This window comes from Lipotes vexillifer, unplaced genomic scaffold, assembly GCF_000442215.2.
Source record: "Lipotes vexillifer unplaced genomic scaffold, Lipotes_vexillifer_v1.1 scaffold84, whole genome shotgun sequence".
Lineage (NCBI taxonomy): Eukaryota > Metazoa > Chordata > Mammalia > Artiodactyla > Lipotidae > Lipotes > Lipotes vexillifer.
In genome coordinates this window covers 936,158-957,733 of record NW_006783414.1, presented here as the reverse complement: position 1 = coordinate 957,733, position 21,576 = coordinate 936,158, and the positions used below count along the sequence as shown (strand labels likewise).

Sequence of the window (21,576 nt, the reverse complement as noted above, 5' to 3'; positions counted from 1 at the left end):
GAAGAGCGTGTTCAAAGGCCCAGACACGGCAAACCACAGGACCCATCTGGGGAATGGCGCTGCGGGAACGCTGGGGTTTGGGGAATACCCAGAGGTTATCGTAGAAAAGTGGGTAGGGATCAGATCAACAAAATATGTGCTCTGGACTTCCCTGGTGGCGCAGTGGTTGAGTCTGCCTGCCGATGCAGGGGACACGGGTTCGTGCCCCAGTCAGGGAAGATCCCACATGCCGCGGAGCGGCTGGGCCCGTGAGCCACGGCCGCTGAGCCTGCGCGCCCGGAGCCTGTGCTCCACAATGGGAGAGGCCACAACAGTGAGAGGCCCCCGGACCGCCAAAAAAAAAAAAAAAAAAAAAAAAAAAGTCCTCTGAAATTAATTCTGAAAGCCACAGACAGCGAATGTATAATGTCAATCAGGGGACTGGGGAGTTCACTTCGGTGAATTTCTTGAAACAGATCCAAGCCAGGTAAGAGGTGTTTAAAATAATTGAGGCCAAAGGTGCTGACAGGCCAGATTCAAGAAATGGCCATAGAGAACACACTGGAGAACTCGAATTGACCAGACTTCATCACTAATTGGATACGGGTAGGAAGGGAGAAGTGAACAATTGCCAACTTTCTGATTTGGGACTTGGAGGATGCAGACAATGGTATGACCAGTCTCTGAGATGGGAAAGATAGGAAAAGGGGCAAAGTTGTCTGTGAAGACAATGAGTCTGGTGAATAATCCAAGGACCCCCAAATGGAGGTGTTTGGACCTCCTGCTCAGGAAAGAAGCCCATCTGGGGAAATAGATGTGAGAGTCATTATTCTAACAGTGGTCGGTAAGCCATGGGTTCGTGCCCAGAGAGAGAAGAGCAAAGACTGAAGAGAATTAACGATGTGGTTCCCATCCCCCCACATGTGAACAGGGAGAGCAATGTTCTCTTATGACAATCCAGTGAGATCGTATTTTTTTACTCATAGTATAAAGCTCAGAACACAGAAGAATCTCTCTACGTGTGGCTTTCCCTTCTCATAAACCATTTGGTTGACATCACTTTCTTAAGACAGCTCTATAATTTCACTTCTCTTTGCATGTTGAAATGTTACTTGGATTAACGATCAGTGAGGGTACATGGAGGTGCCCCAGCAGTTTCCTGAAACGGCCTTTTCCAGTGGCCGACGCTCATTTTTGAGTTCTTCAGTTTGGTGGTGGGCAAAAATAAGATAATAAATCATGTATCTAATAATTCCACCAACTTGAGTTTACATTATATTCAGATGACTATAACAACGGTTAATAGGATTTTGGATTGAAATTTTAACATCTGACCTTCCTACCTTGTTATGCTTCAAAGTTACAGAATGAATGGAGCCTCAGATATGGTAATAATAACCATCATCATTGCTCTGCCCTTAAATGAATCCCCTGGATGTGTCGTTTGGAGAGTTGTCAACATGTTACTAAGAACTCAGGAGAGTGGCACTTACCATGCTGCCCTTGTTTGCACCTTGTTCTTTTTTTTTTTTTTTTTTTTTGCGGTACGCGGGTCTCTCACTGTTGTGGCCTCTCCCGTTGCGGAGCGCAGGCTCCGGACGCACAGGCTCAGCAGCCATGGCTCACGGGCCCAGCCGCTCCGCGGCATGTGGGATCTTCCCGGACCGGGGCACGAACCCGTGTCCCCTGCATCGGCAGGCAGACTCTCAACCGCTGTGCCACCAGGGAAGCCCTGAACCTTGTTCTTATAAATAAGATACAGAATGTTTCCAGTTTTAGGGAAGAACTGAATCAAACGGTTCCAGAAATTGGTCAAGCTTCTACTGTCAGAAACCCCGGCTATTCTCACCTGCTGTGTCTCCTACCTGTTCCCTTCTGTCACGAGTGGCTTCTCGGGGTGAGTGGTGGAGACCATGGGCATGGCTGCGTCCCCTTCTCCTTCGTGCAGCAGTGGAAAGGCATCTTCTTCAGCTGGGTCAACTGACTTCTTCCTATTCCCATGATGTGATCCCCCATCAATCAAGTTCCCAAAGTTACCTGAAGAGCCAGTAGCAAGGGGAGAAGGGCCAGGTGTCAATAAGCAGAATCAGGCTGCTTGGCAGAAAGGATCCAAGTTTATGTCTTCCCAGGACAGGGAAATAAGCTCTCAGTATGAAGGTAGAGTGATGGGCAGACCAAAGAAATAAGATTAACAATGATACTAAGCCATCATCAACATATATCTTAGGTTCTTTTTTGTAAAAATTACTTAAGTTACAAATTAACTGGATTCCATCTCCATTTCCTTCTGCTCCACTGATGGAGAACTCCCCAAATATAAATCAAGACCTTCTCTGATGGAATGCTCTTTCTTGGAGTGGTTTTCCCAGATGTACATCAGTCCAGGAAGATTGCTGGGAGTTATAATAACAGCACCTATCATATGTGTGGCATGTTGCATGCATTAACTCATTAAACCCTGCAACAGCTCCATGAGGAGTTATCATTATCCCCATTTTATGGACGAAGAAACTGAGACCCAGAGAAATTAAGTGAGCCTAGGGTAAGGGGACCAGAATTAGTAGTCCAAGTCTGTCTGAATGCAAATTATATTCTTAATCCTTTTTTTTTACGTATGAAAATAAATCTACCCCTTACATATTGACACCAGAGTGGACAAGGATTTATTCATTTCTTCCTGAGGTGCAAACCTCCAGCAGAGTGCTACCATCTTCACGTAACACACTAATTCATTTATTTAAGAGGTAGGTATAAAGTTCATGCCATGTGCCAGGCACCATGCTTGTCTGCACTTACCAATAGAAACTTCAAAGCTAATGGGTTTATCTCCAATCCTCCGGTCAATCATGGTAGCTTCAAAAAATGCTCCAAAGAGTAAAAATTCCTCTTGTTTTTCCGGTACAATCTATAGAAAGAAAAAAATACATTAGACAGGGCTGGCTCTTTTTCTAGCAGGAGGAAGCTGAATTAGTGATGCCAACCCGGTCCAAGGTAATTTATAGAAACTTGAGTCTTGGTGTCAGCCTGAAATGGCACATAATTTCCCCTCTAATCAGACTGGCAGAAACCAGGACCTACAAATTGCAAATCCAAATTCAGCCATTTATCTAGAATGATGTAGTCTCCACCTTCTGAACTTCAACCTTACAATCAAATTTCCTTTTATTTTAAAGGTAAGCTTGGTATACGTATTTTTCTAAGAGGTTGATTGTTCAAGGAGCATGTGTAGCTGGGACACCACATGACACAGCATCACATTTCTGAGCAAAGAGGCTGAATGATTTGGATTTCTAGTCTGTTCTTTCTGGTTTTACCCTTGGACTTATTAAACTCAATAGAAAAAGCAACACGGTTCATTTAAGGAAATAAAGCAGTCGTGGCTTCATAGATTAAGAGCTCCCTTCAATCAAGAGCCCTGACCTCTGTTCCTCTCTCTTTTTTGAGACCCTTCCTTCACACACGAGCCTCCTGTGCTGTTTCTGCTCATCTTGCTTACTCAGACACCCAGGTTGCTGGAAGTTTCATCTTAAAAATTTTTCCGTCATTGAGACAGAAATGTGACAAATCCTGTGCTTGCTCTTAAAGCCCCCCCCCCCCCCCCCCTGCCACCACTGTGTCCCTTGGCTGTAAGCCAGCCCCTTACCGTGCCTTCATGGGGCCAAGTTTACTATCTGGGAGGAGGTTATAAACCACTCAGAGACCTGAAGGGAATGGAGGCCATAGAGCCTGGAAGAGGGACAGCAGGTTCCAAGCCCAGCCAAGCCCCTCTTCAAATCCCAACTCCGCTGCTTCCTAGCTGTTGACTTTGGGCAAAGCCATGTCCATTGTCCGGGTGTCATTTGCCTTGTCTGCGAAATGAACATCATAGTAGGACCTACACGGGGAGGAAATGAGGGCATCCATGTGCAATACCTATTATAAAGCCTACTCATATCAATGCTGCAAGTGGCAGTCACCATAAGTATTTCAACTATAATTCATGTCTTAATCCCACCCACCCTTCAAGGTCCAACCCAAATGCCTCTTCTTCGGGAAGCATCCACTGACTCCCTGAGTTAGAAAAATGATGATGGTAATGTTTACAGAACTCTTACTATGTGTCAGATGTGGTATGAAGAATTTTACCTACATTACCTCATGTAATTCTCATAACTATCCTAGGAGGGGGATCTTTCTATTATACCCATTTAAAGATGAAGACACTACAATTCCATGAAAGATTAAGATATCTGTCCAAAGTTACTAAACATGACTAATACTTATTGAGCACTTACTATGTGCCAGGCTCTGTTCTAATAAGCACTTTGTTGTATTAATTCATTAAATCCTCACTGTGAGCCGATGAAGTAGAGGTTATTATTGGAAATAAACCTAAGGAGCTTATGTCACTTGCTCAAAGATTCAAACAGAGGGAATGTTTGTCCAGAGGCTGGGGCAGTAACCACTGCACCATACTGCCACGTCTTAAACCCAGCTGTCTTACTTGGGAGCCCAACATTTTAATCATTATACTGCACTGACTCCAGGAAATAATAGCACTTTCTCTGTCCCTACTTATCACTTTCCACTTCCTGTATATTTATTTTGTATGTCTTATCTCCCTTTCTATAACCATAAATTTCATGGAGTCAGACTCTATTTTTATTCCTTCCAATGTTGAGGATTTAAAAATGAATACAAAGTTTGACCTAAGGGAGAAAAGCTTTGATGGTGGTGATGAGGGTGAGTTTTGAAAGCCAGCAACATGGAATTTCATTTGTCCAGATATACAATGAGAGTAAGGCTGCAGCAAGGGAGATTAGAGGTGGAGGACCCTGGAGAGCTAAAAAAAAGAAGATGCTGGAAAAAAAGGATGTTACCATGTTGGTAAGGGCAAACTCTGAGCTGTTGAGGCTCTGGGAAAGGGAGAAGCCCAGTGTGGTGGTTTTAAAATATGTCCACAAATTCTTGGAAAATCTTCCCCTTAAAAGGTGAAGGCTGGGGCTTCCCTGGTGACGCAGTGGTTGAGAGTCCGCCTGCCGATGCAGGGGACGCGGGTTCGTGCCCCGGTCCGGGAAGATCCCACATGCCGCGGAGCGGCTGGGCCTGTGTGCCATGGCCGCTGAGCATGCGCGTCCAGAGCCTGTGCTCCGCAACGGGAGAGGCCACAACGGTGAGAGGCCAGCGTACCGCCAAAAAAAAAAAAATAATAATCATTTATACGAAAGGGAGGGAGAAAGCGATAACAGCAAAGGAGCTGAAGATGTCCGGCCACCATCCGTAGGTGTAATGACCACAGCCCCAGGCAGAAAAAAAAAAAAAAAAAAAAAGTGAAGGCTAATTCCCCGCCCCACCCCTTTCAGCATTGCCTGGACTTGCTGCTCATTTCTAACAATTAGAATGTGGCCTAAATGTCAGGGTGTGACTTCCATGGATTTGGTCATAAAAGACACAGCAGTTTCTGCCTTGCTCTCTCTTGGATCACCCACTCTGGGGGAAGTCATCTTCCATGACGACACTCAAGCAGCCTATGGAAGGGTCCATGTAGTGAGGAACTGAGGCCTCCTGCCCACAGCCATGTGAGTGCGCCATGTTGGAATTAGATCCTACAGCTTGAGTCAAGCCTTCAGATAACTGCTGCCCCTACCAACATCTAAATGGGAACCTCATGAGAGATTCTGAGCCAGACCCACCAAGCTAAGGTATTCCCAAGTTCCGCACCCACAGAGGAAATAAACATTTGTTTATTTTGTGCTGCTAAAGTTGGGGGTAATTTGTTATATAGCAATAGATAACTAATAAACACAGCAAGGAACTGACCACAAACCAGAAAGTCAAGATTAAGAGAGGAGGGAAGAGAAATAAGGGTTTGAATGAAATAAAAGTTTGAATGAAATAAGGGTCTGAATTTTCCCCTCTCAGACCACTCAATAGACAAGATGGCCCCCTGGCCTTGGAGAAAAATGGATGCTCGACCCCACATAAGTTCCCAGTCACCCTGGCTTTCTGCTAGACTTTACTTTTTCAGATGACCTCAGCAAAATATCTTGAAGATATTGACTTAGGTTAAAGAAATCTTCAACTAGCCCCTTTCCACTTTGCAATCTCTGTTTAGAAAAGAATGGTTGGTCTCAACAGGGACAGATACAGGGGATATCCGTTTAGGTGGCCACTAAGCTACCCACAATTCTTGGCAAAGTCCAAAAAAAGTCAAGCAGGGTGGAGCGCTCTGAATAACCTTCCCCTGGTGGTGGGAGTAAACCATAGAAACACACTGGTAACCACAGCAACAGCAAAGGTATTGCCTGCTCACCATGGATGTGCTGAGAACTCTGTGGACCATTTTACAACTATTCCCTCATTCACTCCAGGAGGTGCCTACGACAGAGGGACCATCACCACCCCATTCTGTTGATGAGTAAACTGAAACACGGAGAGGTGTTAGTATCAGAGCCATGAATAGGACCAATCCCCAAGATTTCCAACCCTGAGCTACAACCTCTCCCCCGCACTGTTTCTTAAGATTTATTAGCTCCCAGCAGTAAAATTAAGTGGCTCTTCCAAAGCTAAGGTGACCCACATACTAAAAATCCTTCCATCTGTCTAGTCTCTACGAGGAATGGACAGCTCAGGAAGACTGGCCATTACCTCCCTTCCCCATCTAAAATTATTGCCTGGATGACCTGAGAAACACACTCCCAGAGGTAGAATCATCCAAGCTATAATCTACCCACCAAAACATAAAATTCCTTCGTTTGCAACTACAAAGTACTATTGCTGAACTAAACAGTTGAGAGGATATTCATGGTTTGTATTCCTCTTGGAGCCCCAGATCTCTCTACCGTAACACAGAACTGGGCTAAAAGATGCTGCTGTGCATTCTGTTGAATCACAAGCAAAGATTGCCATTCCTTCCAGTTGTGGTTTCCCCACAGCCGTGGGGCGGGGCAGCAGAACAGGTTTTTCTCAATTTCTTTCATCCCGCAGCTTGCCAGCCACTCTGCTTCTCCACCCCTCACCCCACATCAGCTCACATGCAGAGCGCACGCTAAGCTCACAGAACTAAACAAAATTAGGCCACAGAGAGACTTCGGTCCATCACCCCACCACCCACTCCCACCAGCTCCCCCAGAGCACTTTTATTTCTCTTTTACTTTGGTTGCCATGGGAATCCGTACTTGGGAGGGGGACGCGGATGGAATGTATCATGAGCAGATGGCTGTGATGTGAGCAGGAAGAGGCAGAGGACCAGCCCCAGAATACAGGGCTGAGCCAACACATGTTTTGCAGGGACAGTGTCACCTCTGCGGGTATTTGGAAGCCTGTGGCAGGTGCTGTCCCTGCTCTGGGCTCAAATCACAGACGCGGTGGAGCAGCGCTCAGACCTACCTCCAGGGGCGCATCGAAAGGCTCCACCTCGACCTCTGTTGAGTTGGTTTTGTCTGAAGCCTGCTGGGCTTTTCCATCAGTTTTGTCGCCCTTGTCTTTACTTGAGCCTTTGGAAGACTTGGAGTCTTTGTCCTTTGAAGACAGCTTGAGCTCCTTGGAGAATTTAAACTCCTGTGTCCCTCCCGAGAGGATCTCCACAGCAATCTCCACCAAAATTCTGCCCCTGAACGACACGCCTTCTCTGAAACCTTCATTCAATTCCTGGTAGTCTTCCATCAGACTTTGGTTCCTGGGTGAGCCATACAGGTTAATCCAGGCAGGTCCGAATGTGGGTAGAAAGCCTGTAAAGATACCAAGCTTTAGTTGCCTAGTTATGCTTTCAAGCTGGCTATTTTTTGCTTTATGAAAATTGTGCACATTCATTTAGAAATGTAAAATATAAAGAAAAGACAAGAGAAAATATTTACAGAATATCCTGTCACGGGGAGTTCCCTGGTTGCCTAGTGGTTAGGATTCTTGGCTTTCACTGCCATGGCCCAGGTTCAATCCCTGGTTGGGAAACTGAGATCCTGCACGTTTTTGGCGTGGCCAAAAAACAAAGCAAAACAAAACCAAAAAGAATATCCCGGACTTCCCTGGTGGCACAGTGGTTTGATCCCTGGTCCGGGAAGATCCCACATGCCGCGGAGCAACAAAGCCCGTGTGCCACAACTACTGAGCCTGTGCTCTAGAGCCCGCGAGCCACAGCTACCGAGCCCGCGTGCCACAACCACTGAAGCCCATGTGCCTCAACTACTGAAGCCCGCGTGCCTAGAGCCCGTGCTCCACAACAAGAGAAACCACTGCAATGAGAAGCCTGCACACCGCAACGAAGAGTAGTCCTCGCTTGCCGCAACTAGAGAAAGCCCGTGCGCAGCAACAAAGACCCAGTGCAGCCCAAAATAAATAAATTAATTAATTAAAAAAAAAAGAATATCCCATCACCAAAAGCCATGACCACCATTTTGCTACAGTCCTTTCTAGTCTTTCTTCCATGCATGTCTACGCTTGTCCACAATTGTAGTAAGACTATGAATGCCAACTTGCTTCCTCATCTGTTCACTCACTGATCAAACATTTATTGACTCCTAACATGTGCCAGGCATCATGGTAGACACAAAACACAGAGCCCAGTAGAGAATAAAGCAGATACAAACATTAAACAAATAAATATTCACATCACAATACAAATGCTATGAAGGAGACATAGCTTGGGCAGCAAGGACAAAAAACAGGTTGGTGTGGCGTGGAGAGAGGAGTTAGGCAGAGAGAGAGGAGAGAGAGTTCTGGGCAGAGGGAAGAGCACATAGCAGTTGGAAAGGGGCTTGGAGATAGAAGGAACTGGAAGAGAAAGCCAATGTGGCTGGAGTCCAGAGAGTGAGCCGGTGAGAAGAGTTTGGAGAGGTGAGCGGGTCTCGGGAGGCTTGATAAGGATTTTGGACTGTATCCTAGAAATTATGGGAATATTTTAGAGGGGTTTAAGCAAAGATGTGACCTAACAGGTTGTGCGTTTTTAAGATCACCCCGGTTGCTATGTGATGGGTTCTAAGGACAGATGTGGGCCGCCATACGTAAAATGGGTAACCAACAAGGACCTACTGTACAGCACAGGGGACTCTGCTCAATGTTATGTAACAACCTAAATGGGAAAAGAATTTTAAAAAGAATAGATACATGTATATGTATAACTGAATCACTTTGTAGTACACCTGAAACTAACCCAACATTGTTAACTAACTATACTCTGATATAAAATAAAAAGTTAAAAAACAACTAAATAAAGTGCTAGGGCAAGTCCCGAATCAGTTATCTTCAAAGGTGGAAACAGAAGTCCATGCTGGTTTGATTTTGTTTTGTTTTGTGTTTTCTTTTGCTTTCGTTTAGTTTCCTGTTTTAGTACCATGTTTTTGTCAAGACTTTAGCTTTTCCCCTAAAATAGAAATAAGTAAATAAATAAATATTAAAAAAAAAGAATGAATGTGGGCACACTGGTTCAAGCACCACTTCTCCATCAAAACTCAAGACGTGGGCTTCCCTGGTGGCGCAGTGGTTAAGAATCCGCCTGCCAATGCAGGGAACATGGGTTCGAGCCCTGGCCCTGGAAGATCCCACATGCCACGGGGCAACTAAGCCTGTGCACCACAACTACTGAGCCTGCGCTCTAGAGCCCGCAAGCCACAACTACTGAAGCCCCTGCACCTAGAGCCCGTGCTTGGCAACAAGAGAAGCCACCGCAACGAGAAGCCCGCGCACTGCAACGAAGAGTAGCCCCTGCTCACTGCAACTAGACAAACCCCGCGCACAGCAACGAAGACCCAACACAGCTATAAATAAATAAAATAAATAAATTTTTAAAATTTTATATTAAAAAAAAAACTGAAGACAGGGGTGGCTTGGACCAGGGCGATGGTAGTGGAGATTGAGATATGTTCTAAATGTAGAACTGAAAAGATCTGGTGATCTTAACTTACTCTTAGCATAAGTAGTGTCCCTTCTTAATACAGAGCATCTGGGAAGATATACAGTGTCTATGCAAACATCTCTTTGACAACAGAATATTCCATTTTGACAGGCAGTATATAGCATGGTGGTCCTGAGCTTGACTGCCTGGGTTCAAATCTCAACTCTCAGGTCTGCCATTTTCAAGCTGTGGAAGTTTTTTAACTTCCCAATGCCATGGTTTCCTCAACTGTAAAATGGGGGTGCTAATAGTACCTATCTCACCTATCAGGATTAAAAGAGATAATATCAAGTGCCTCACACAAGTCTTTAAGAGATGTCTAGAATACTAGCCATTACTCTTAATAAGTATATATATCATAATTTGCTTAACAATCCCCCCGCTTTTTGATGAGGAAAAGTTTCCATATGCTTTACTGTTATCAATAGTTTTATGCCTGAAAACTTCCTCACTCCATCCCCCCCCCGTCCCCCTCCCATGGCCCCCGATGTCTACTTTTAAACCATTGTTATACATCTCCTTGAACCCATCAAGATGTTTCTGAAAAGTTCTGGGTAACGTGTTTGTTTGTTTTTTAATTAATTTATTTTTGGCTGCGTTGGTTCTTCGTTGCTGTGCGTGGGCTTTCTCTAGTTGCAGTGCGCAGGCTTCTCATTGCGGTGGCTTCTCTTGTTGTGGAGCATGGGCTCTAGGTGCGTGGGCTTCAGCAGTTGCAGCACGCAGGCTCAGTAGTTGTGGCTCGCAGGCTTAGTTGCTCTGAGACATGTGAATCTACCCAGAACAGGGCTCGAACCTGTGTCCCCTGCATTGGCAGGTGGATACTTAACCACTGCGCCACCAGGGAAGTCTGTGGGTAACATGTTTATGTCTGGTTGAGAAATCCTGTAGGTGGACAGAGTGTGCTTTCTGCATAAAGAAATCCTGTGGCAAATCCTCCCACATCATGAGTATTTAAACAGTAGATATTTATTAAGGCCTTTCTATGGTGTCACTCTGTGCAGGGCACAAAAATGTGTAAATCTTGTTCTCTGCTAAAGCCAAGCCTTCAGTATAATGTGTATGTGTGTGTATATATATATACACACACACACAAATATATACATACACACAAACATACACACATATACACAAATATATACATTGATCAATGCAAATTTGTAATGCAGAGGAGACTGCATCGGGATTTTAAAAAGGGAAGGTAGATGGGGGTATTTAGGGAATTAACAGCTATTAATTTAGGTTTTATAAATAAAGAGCTTTATCTTGGGTGAAAACTCCTTTGCCTGACTCAGTAGATTAGCTGGGACTCTCCATTCTTGCCCTGGCTCTCTGACTGCAGTCAGCGGGACCTCCCTGAAATACTCATGCTCTTGAGTTCCCATTGTGAGTTGAGGGCACCATATTTTTTGGACCATTTAAACATGTAAAAACCGGGACTTCCCTGGTGGCACAGGGGTTAAGAATCTGCCTGCCAATGCAGGAGACACGGGTTCGAGCCCTGGTCTGGGAACATCCCACATTCCATGGAGCAAGTAAGCCTGTGTGCCACAACTACAGAGCCTGCACTCTAGAGCCCGCGAACCACAACTACTGAGCCCACGTGTCACAACTACTGAAGCCCACACGTCTAGAGCCCGTGCTCCACAGCAAGAGAAGCCACTGCAATGAGAAGTCCTCACACCGCAACGAAGAGTAGCCTCTGCTCGCTGCAACCAGAGAAAGCCCGCGCGCAGCAACAAAGACCCAACGCAGCCAAAAGTAAAAATAAATAATTAATTAATTTTAAAAAGTAAATAAATAAACACGTAAAAACCATTCTTAGCTTGTGAACCATACAAAAATACGTGGTAGTCCAGATGTGGTCCATGGATCACAGTTTGCCAACCTCTTATCTAATCTAAACTCTTCATTTTTCAATTAAGAAACCTAAGGCCCAGAGAGGGGGAGTGACTTCCTCAAGGACACACAGCAATGTTCCTGGAAGACATGGGACAGGGAACAAGCCTCGTGGTTCCCAGAGTCTGGCTCTGTTCACCACCCTGAACCAACCCAAGGCACAGACCACACAGAGGATAGAAGGTGCCTAAGACGTTGCCTGCTCCAACCCTCTCTTTCTGAAGATGAAGGCTCTAAATCAATCATTTGGAGACCCTATCTCCAAGTCAGACATGTGCGGCCTTACCTTTATCTCCATCCTGTTCATTGGAGATTTTCTTCAGGTCGATGAAATGCGTTGCCAGCACTGTATCATTCACGCTGCCTTCGTCCCATACCTGGATTTTCACCCTCCGACACAAGGGAGGGAACATTTCCTTGAAGACCACCTGTTCGTGCCACACAGGATCGGCACAGTTCTTCTGCACCGTGGTTCGCCCCTAAAAACAAAGCCAGGAAAATGTGAGCCACGGAAGGAAATGAAAGGGGCCCTTGACCGACTAAAGAAAACTCTTCACGCCAGCTGGAAATATAAAGTGAGTTGTCAAAAATAATGAACCTGATTCCACCGACACCCATGAAAATCAGTTACACCCCATGAACATTACTGATGTCCTATTCTGTGCCAGACACTGTGCTGGGCATCTGACACAAAGGTGAGTTGTCACAGGTCCTGCCCTCAGGAAGTTCTCATCATCCACTGGGTTGGGGTGAACTTGACACCTGTGTATGAAGGAGTGCCATACATCTCCAGGATTGCAGCAGATATAGTTAGAGCCTGACTTCATGTTTTATAAAAGTTGGACCTGGTGCAAATCCCTTCCCTAGTCTGGACCTCAGTTTCCTCGTCATACAATGGAGGTGGTGTCCTATATGGGGGTTATATATGTCCTATATATGCCAATGGGGTCCAAGATAGAAATAGTCCAAGGTTCACCCTGCCAATGGGAGGGGCCGGGTGGAGACAACATGTGTGTCAGCTGAAGCTTCCAAGTCCAGCCAACCAGGATTAAGCTCTGACCATGTGCCCAGGTCCTAGCACTTCCAATGGCTCTTGAGCAGGGAACAGCTGGGAACAGGGATGTCCAGGCTTACACAGGACAAGGACTAGCTGGGTAGATCGTAGAGCAGATTGAAAGGGAGGTGGTAATCCTCTGGGGGCTGGGGACTGGGCAACAGCTCAGAGAAGCAGCCAGAGGTGAGGAAGGCCTGCCTGCCTGGGTGCTGAACCGTGATCTTCCCCTCACTTCTCTCCACGAGCTCCAATGGTAAGGGAGTGGGTGACCCTCCACTACTTTCCTGCCATGCGATGTAAAGCCTTTTTGTGACAAGCTTCCTCTCTCTGGGCACTTCCTAATTTTGATTTTAACTTAATGTCATTTGACCAGCAGTGCCCTGGGTAAAGAGCAAGATTCCAGTCCAGGCCTGCCAGGATTGGGGATGACCCTTCCTCACCGTCTGTCCAGCAAAGGAGACCTCCACAAAGGGATCCACGAGGTCCTTACTGTCACTCACAAAGGCTTTGGTGATGTTCGCCATGATGCTGGAGTTCATTTTGGGCAACCCTTCAGCTCTGTAGAGTCTCACGTAGAATCTGGCCCAGGGTCTCTCTGATGGAAACCCTTGTGGGATCAAAAGATTCCTTGGGTGGGGGGACAAAAATAAGACATAAAAAAAGCTTTCTCACTTGAAAGAGTAGAGAGGAAAGGTAGAGGCAATTTGGAGGCAGAAAGAAGAATTCTGATATAGGAGAAAAATCTGAAAAGATAGGATTCATCACTAAAATGAGTTTTCTTTCTAGTGTAGATGACAGCACAGGGTATGAATAGAGTGAATGCAGTACTCCAATAAAAATTAATTTTAAAAAAATAGAGTGAATGCAAACCTGTTCAGGTCCTGGAATTAAAGAATAAACACTTAGAAGAGGCGTATAAAGTCTTCCCATTTTACAAGCTAGTGGCTGAAATTATTCTTCCTTCAAAGAAAAATCAACTAAATTCAGATCAATAGGATAGGCTCAGGAATAGCTTATCTATTATGGGTTATTATAGGAAGACAGGCTGTTCTTGTCCGAGAAGCTGACCTCCCAAAGGATAGTGATGCCTTTGATAAGACACATCATGGTGCCTCTGATAGAGCAGAATCCCCACTGGACAGGCCTTGAACTTGGAAGTTCTCATGAACCCGTAAGGAAAGGGAGAAGAAAGAGACATGGAAACTGGGACATATCATTTCTCTTGCATGCTCGATGGACCTGTCTCACTTTTCTATTTGCTCCTTGGCATCAGAGGTTTTGGGATTGCGCGTTAAGACATCTCCTTTCCCAGTCACGCTGATGTCACACTTCAGGTACCCCCTCGTGCCCGTCCTGATGTTGCCGGGGTCCATTAGCAGGACCCACTTGTCGGAGAACTGATGACCTGCAAAACGTCCTGACAGATCAGATATCCTGCACCGATGCACCCCGACACTCCATCCAGTTCTCTTCCAACCCGAAGCCTCCCCACCGTCTACTCCCCAGGAGGGGCCAGCTCAGCACAGTTATTTCCAAGTCTCGTGGGGCCTCTCTCTCCTCCTTTCCTTCCTGTCCACTCTTCCTACCCAGTTCTCCATCTTTTTCTCCAAACTGCCACAGGCAGTTGGGAAGCCTTCAACGTAGTGGAAATTGCCTGGACGGGAGTCTAGCTTTGACTGGAGAGGAGGACATTAATGCAGTGTAGAAGCCACACATCATTTCACAGGCCATGAACGCTGCTCATGGATCTTTTTGTTTGACCTACACGGTGAACCCAAACTTCAAATCTCTTACAAAATCTAGACTTCAGGCTTACCTTTTTAAAAGCTGGCCACGCGGAGCCCACATTTCCACACGACTGTAGGTGGTAAGGAGTTGAGTAGATGCTACTCCTTCCACAGGGGTTGTGAGCCCCGCCCCCCATTTCCCATAGCCTCCGTCACCCCTGACTGCATTAAACCCAGCCCACTGCACTCAGCGATGCTCACTGCCTGGCCCCCTTGGGGTCATGTGAGTTGGAATCACTGTTGAAGAGAAGGGGCCTTTCATGAGAAGATCTATGTGTGTTGTTGGTTCTGTTACTTATTAGCTCTTGACCTTGGACAAACTACCTAGCTCCTCTGACAAATCAGGGATAATAATAATAATTACAGCAAACCCACGTATGGCATATCACAGTCATTATTCTGTGCTAGATCCTATAAAGTGCTTATGTATACATTCTTATGCATATATTCACTTACATATATATTCACTTAATCCTCCAACAACCCTATAAGGAGGTGCTATTTTATCCCCATTTTTACAGATGAGGAAACGGCAGCACAGAGAAGTCAAGTTATTAACCCAAGGCTGCACAGCAAGGAAAGAGCAGAGCGGAATTTGAAGCCAGGCAGTCTGGCCCCAGAGTCCATATTCTTAACTTCTACACACTTCCAACTTTCCTTCTTGTGTCTCGCAGCAGTAAATTGGACAGAATTTGTGAAAAAAAAACTTTAAACTGCTCGGACGTATGAACATATAAGATATTTGCATCATTAGATTGTGAACTTAGAGTAAAAGAGCCACATGTCTTGCTCCACTTTGTAAAACTGGTGCTCAGTGTTACTGAATAAATGGATACATGGAAGAACGCATAAACTAACTGACCTTCGGTAAGAGAAGAGTAACAGAGAGAGATTGGGAGGCCATGCTTTCTCACCAGGTTGGTTGTACACGGTCCCCAGGTCCACTTTGAAGGAGCCGATCAGTACACCTCCTATCAGCTTGTGGTGAAAGACCTGGGGACAGATGGAGCGGTGAGTCCGACAACACTAGATTTCTCCTTGAGGATAAATCTGTGAAATGGGTTCATGACAAACCCTTTCAAAGAGGATTCTAGGCCTTGAACCTTGTCTGGCCTTCACACTTATCTGGAGCACAGTGACGTTTGGTTATCAAACCTCAGGGCTGGCCGTACAGGGCATCCAAAGTATTGCAGCTGTACCTCATCTCCTAGCAGGATTTTAGCTAATTTTCTATTGAAGGACACCTATCAAACCTCACTGCCTAAAACGTGTTTTTTTGCTTGTTTTTCTGTTTGTTTGTTTGTAGCCAAAATGAACTCTAGGGCAGCCCACTCTTCAAACCCATCTCTGCCTCTTGAAATGCTATCCATCTTTAAATGCCTAGAGCAAATGCTGCTTCCTCCAAGCAGCCCTCCCTGATCCTCCTCAGATGAAAGTATTCCCTTTCTCTCCTAAAATCCCACAACACTTTGCTCACAACTTTCTCAGAGAACTCATCCTTATTGCCTTGAGAAGTTTGGGACACGTACAATAGCCAGAACAAAGGAGGCTGTCATCCTCAATATTTTGTCTGATTACAAGTCAGCAGAGTGCCTGGCTGGTTACAGCAGCACATTTCTATGTTAATGCTATTAAGATTAGGAAGTTCTAAAGGAAGCTGGCAGAGCTGGGCCTGGGTCCAGAAGTCACACTTCATGAAAAACTGCTGAAGAATCAGGAGTAGTTTAACTTTTTTTTTTTGCAGTACGCGGGCCTCTCACTGCTGTGGCCTCTCCCGCTGCGGAGCACAGGCTCCGGACGTGCAGGCTCAGCGGCCATGGCTCACGGGCCCAGCCGCTCCGCGGCACGTGGGATCTTCCCGGACCGGGGCACGAACCCGCGTCCCCTGCATCGGCAGACGGACTCTCAACCACTGCGCCACCAGGGAAGCCCCCAGTAGTTTAACTTTTAACCCAGAAAAGAGAAAACTGAGAGTGTGGAAGAAGAGCAATGGTAACTCAAGTGTCTTCAACACTTGAAAATACTGCCATCCAGAAGGGGGAGGAGGATCCCTGTGTGGTTCCCAAGCTACAGGAAGAGAGATTTCAGCTCACTATAAAGGCAATTTTTATAACAGAACTTCCCAGCAATGGAATGGGCTACTCTAGGAGTAGTGACCTCCCCATCTCTGGATATAATCAAGTAGTGCCCAAGAACCCCATGTCATGTGTCATGGAGGTGGTGGCGAGGGATTCCTACGCCAGCTGGAAGTTGGACTAGATGGTCTCTGAGGCTTCCTTCTAACTGTGAAATTCTATGAGTTCCTTGATTCAAGTACAGTTTCCTACTTTCTTCTACCCACCACATGGCCTTGTTCATAATAAACACTCAATAAACATTCAGTGAGTTAATGAGTGATTGACTAATTGATGGATGAGTGAGAGACTTTTGTAGCTTCTGAACAGATCCTTTTGAAAGAGGCAGTAAGAAAAAAAACATACAATTGATTTCAAAAAATGAAGAAAATGAGAGCCCTTCCCAGCTCCCTTCCTACTCTTCCTCCCTTGTCCAAAGTTTGCAAGGGTGTTAGAGAACAAAGGGGAAGTAAGGACAGTTTGGCTTCAGTTGAGGAGCTATTCAAATCCACAGGCACAAAACTCACCTCAAACCCCTCATGCTTAGAGCTGCTACTGCAGCTTCCCAAAGCCCTGAGCAGGAACACAAGCCTAGGGCTTCCCTGGCAGCGCAGTGGTTGAGAGTCTGCCTGCCGATGCAGGGGACCTGGGTTCGTGCCCCGGTCCAGGAAGATCCCACATGCCGCGGAGCGGCTGGGCCCGTGAGCCGTGGCCGCTGAGCCTGCACGTCCGGAGCCTGTGCTCCGCAACGGGAGAGGCCACAGCAGTGAGAGGCCCGCGTACTGCAAAAAAAAAAAAAAAAAAAGAACACGAGCCTAACTCAAGCTCTCTTCTCAGATCAAAGGCATCTTGGTCCCTATGGGCATAATGAGCCAGAGCCCCAGATGGATATTTAAATAACAGGAGGCCTCCTCACATCATCCACCCAGTGTGAGCACCAGGCAATGCTGGTGTGGTCAAGCATTAGGTTACAAGAACAAGGGCATCTCACACACAGAGAGAAGGGGGCCCTGCATGCCTGGGGCCACTGTCAAGGGAAGACGGTCTTTGGCACCACCAGGGTCTGCTACAGGCTGGCGGTCCCAACAGCATTTGCTTACAGCACTGGCCCCCTTCTCCCACATGGAATTTTTTCTGGACATGCTAACTTTTGGTTCATGGACTAACAGAAAACTTATATTAAACACTCCCTTTTCAAGGGTAGTTTTCCCTTTAAAATCTTCAGTCTCTATCCCCAAGTGTCTTTTAGGGAGACCAAAGTATTCTTTTCTTCCAAGTGAGAAGAACAGAGATAGGCAATACCAGCTTTGATCCTCTGCTAAAAATCCACTTGCCCCGCAGAGAGTCATGACCCTTGTCTGTGATGCCATATAAAACCTAGCTATTGGATTTCCCTGGTGGTGCAGTGGTTGAGAATCCTCCTGCCAATGCAGGGGACATGGGTTCCATCCCTGGTCCAGGAAGATCCCACATGCCACGGAGCAGCTAATCCCATACTCCACAGCTACTGAGCCTGCGCTCCAGAGCCTGCGAGCCACAACTACTGAGCCCACGTGCCACAACTACTGAAGCACACGCACAAAGAGCTGTGCTCCGCAGCAAGAGAAGTCACTGCAATGAGAAGCCCCGCACCTCAACGAAGAGTAGCCCCCACTCGCTGCAACTAGAGAAAGCCCACACACAGCAACAAAGACCCAACACAGCCTAAAATTAATTAATTAAAAAAAAAACTAGCTATTAACTATTCATTTGCACTCTAGACAGTCCCCTAGGAGCCTGTTATAAAGCCGATCCCACAAACAGGTGGTTGCCTGAGTGATGCAATGAGACATCCTGGGCAATGTCCCAGGTCCTGAAATATCTTCTCACCACCTGTCATCACGCCTGAAATTCACGTGTGAAGAATGTTTGGCTCTGAGTGACTTTTCATTCCTCAAGAGTCACATTCTTCAAGTACCCCCGGGAAAGAGAATATCATGATTCCACTATCACCTAAGCCTTAAAGCACGACTTATATATAATATGCATACATATAATGTAATGTAATATAATATAGTATAATTTATATAATAGAGATTGAGTGGGTGATAATGACAGGCAAGGAAGTCTTCAAGACAAGTTTTGCCATCTTCATAACTCTGATCAGGGTTGGTGTCACTGTTCAAAACATTTCCTCATTCTCCGCACGTCTTACGTTGTCACATAAAGTAGGAATTCTGTTCTTTCAGAATTTATTGGAAAGAGAGCACCTACCCTTCAAGCCCCCTGCCCATCCCCACCACTTTAAGGCATACACACCCCCACTGTGCTCTTCATGGGAGAAGCAGAGATTTCTCAGGCTGGTGAGATGGATGCAATGAGCCATCCGCAGCTCTCTGTTCCTTTACTGAGTGGTGTGATGTGAAGTTGGCAGTGATCCCGGTTGCCCTGCCCTACCCTCATTTGGACTAATATGGCTTCAACACGGGCACTTTCCTTCTCATTCCTGCCCTCTACATGGTGGGCCAACCTAGTAAGGCACCTGTGTGGACCAGGAAGCTCTCTCCATCTCTACTCCTCAGACTTGATCTGTGGAGACAGGAAATCGCCCGGCAGGGCTGAGGAAGGCTCTTCGTAGCCGACCCAACTCCCCGTGGGCAGGTCCTGATGTTTACACTCAGAGGCAACTATTAAGACTCCAAATGGCAACCACTTACTCCAAATCACATTTTCCGACTCAGCATTATTGATATATTGGGTTGCTTCCTGCTTCTTGTTCCTATTTCTCTATTTATTACCAGATAGGAGGGGAATGGGGGGTGTGACTAATTATTATTAGCATGGCTATCACCCCAAGAGAGAAATACTAACATTTGCTTGATAAAAAGAAAGAAATCAACTCAAAATGGCAATCTATTAAGATGTCATTTATATTTCACATATATATTTCACATTCCCACATTAGTCAGCTACACAATGGCTTGATGGTAGCTTACAACTTGCTTCCAGCAAGTATAGAACCTTTCTTGAATCTGTTTTCCTTCCCAGATGCCTCTGCACTGATTATTTCAAGTTCTATTCTGTTGGTTTCAAACTCAACAACCCACATTCACACTCCTGAATCTATTCATCCCTAAACAGACTGAGCTGCCCTAGAGAGTTCCCAAAGCCTAGAATCTCTTCCACCTCCCCTCACCCCCATCAGCAATGATATACTTACTGAGATTTTGATGATCTTGTCAAAAAGATGCAGTTGGGGCCCAATGAAGTCAAAGACAAAGTACTGGAAAACATAAAGTTCATTCTGACCATAAATTCCTGGCTTGCATGTAAGGACTCTGTTCTTGGAATAGATTTAGATCTGCATTTTTCTAACATATTGCTGCAAGATTCTCAATGACATAACTGTATCATCAATTGACTGGCCCTCCCCTACTGAAAGTCATTTAATTTGTTGTCAATTTTTTTCAAATAGAAAAAGAAAGAGTATCACCAATTATATCTTCACACAACATATTTGTAAGTTTTCCTCTAAAATGAACATGAGAATTAGAATTGTTGGGTCATGGCCTGTGTGCCTGTAAATTTTTAGTAGCTAGCATAAAATTTTTTTCCAAAGGAGCTAAGCCATTTTACATTCCCACTGGCAGCATATGAAAATAGCCATTCCCTTGCCAACCCTTGAATTTTCAATTCTTTTACATTTATCTACCTATCTATCTATCTATCTATCTATCTATCTACCTATCTATCTATTTATTTGTTGCCTATATATAATGATGAGTGAAAGTATATCACAGTGTGGTTTTAATTTGGAGTGAACTTGATTAAAATTTGATTTTCTCAGGATTTTTCAGCTTCAAACATCCCTGCGAAATTCCCAAGATTGACCAGGGAAAGAATAAAAAGAAATTATGGGTAAGGGAGATTTCTAATTTGAGGAAAGCAATTGAATTCTAGAGTTGAAGAAAATATATAGACTGCTCTCCATATTCTACAGTTAAAAAGACTGAAGATGAAAGAATTTAAAAGACATGCCTGGAGTCATATAGCTAGTTATCGCGGGGCTGGGGACCAAAGCTGAGTTCTCCTGAAGTTACTATAAAAGGAATTCAAGTGCTAGATGTTTCACAATTGGAACTTTATTGAGTGCCTCCCAAATGTGAGGTAGGAGGCTCCTCATGTAGAAAACTGGTGCAGTGCTTTGCTGTGGGTTGTGTGTTTTGAGGACTGATGGGGTTGGGGGAGGCCGGTAGGAAGTTGTTTCATGGATTGTTTTGTGTTTGAGCTGCAAGATGGAGGAAGGACACAAGGACATTAGACACGAAGATGACAGCAGTAGGAAAGGGAGAAGTGACCACTTACAGCCTGCTGTTAAAGGCAACACAGAAAAACCAAAACGTGAAAGCTGAAAGATGTCATCATATACCATAATAAGAGACGTTCAAAATGGCCGTCCTTCAATATCAATGAAAAGTTACGTTATGTTCCGTGTCTCCTGTTTAAGAGAACAGGAAACTATGTATAACATTTCAGGAAGTTTTTCATATATATGTTCAACCTTTTTAAGAGCTTCGGTGTTCAGAATTTCTTTTATGTCCAAAACACTTGCATGAAGTTCTTCATTCTCTGGTGTATGACAATGTGGTCATATCAAATTTTAAATGCATATCCTCTTCACCCTAGTTATGCCATTTAAATATCATTATAAGTAGTATCCGAAGGCTGGAAAAAATTTTAATATCCATCGAGAGATTGGTTTAGTAAATTATAATATATCAATGCAATGGAAAACTCTACAGCAAAGAAGGGAAAATGAGATTGAACTATATGTCTTTTATATATATATATATATATATATATATATATATATATATATATATATATATATATATTTAT

At 45.1% G+C, this 21,576-nt stretch overlaps 1 protein-coding gene across 1 annotated transcript in view; it reads right to left on the bottom strand.

Annotated features, from left to right (window-relative positions):
- Positions 1–21,576, bottom strand: part of FER1L6 (fer-1 like family member 6) — a 128,780-nt gene that overhangs the window by 95,713 nt on the left and 11,491 nt on the right. Inside the window, exons 5-12 of the mRNA XM_007456067.1 lie at positions 19,898–19,960; positions 15,499–15,577; positions 14,046–14,202; positions 13,238–13,424; positions 12,030–12,222; positions 7,348–7,688; positions 2,776–2,884; positions 1,845–2,016 (exon numbers count right to left, since the gene is read on the bottom strand). Of these exons, the coding sequence (XP_007456129.1) occupies positions 1,845–2,016; positions 2,776–2,884; positions 7,348–7,688; positions 12,030–12,222; positions 13,238–13,424; positions 14,046–14,202; positions 15,499–15,577; positions 19,898–19,960 (1,301 nt within the window). The remainder of the gene's footprint in view (positions 1–1,844; positions 2,017–2,775; positions 2,885–7,347; positions 7,689–12,029; positions 12,223–13,237; positions 13,425–14,045; positions 14,203–15,498; positions 15,578–19,897; positions 19,961–21,576) is intronic.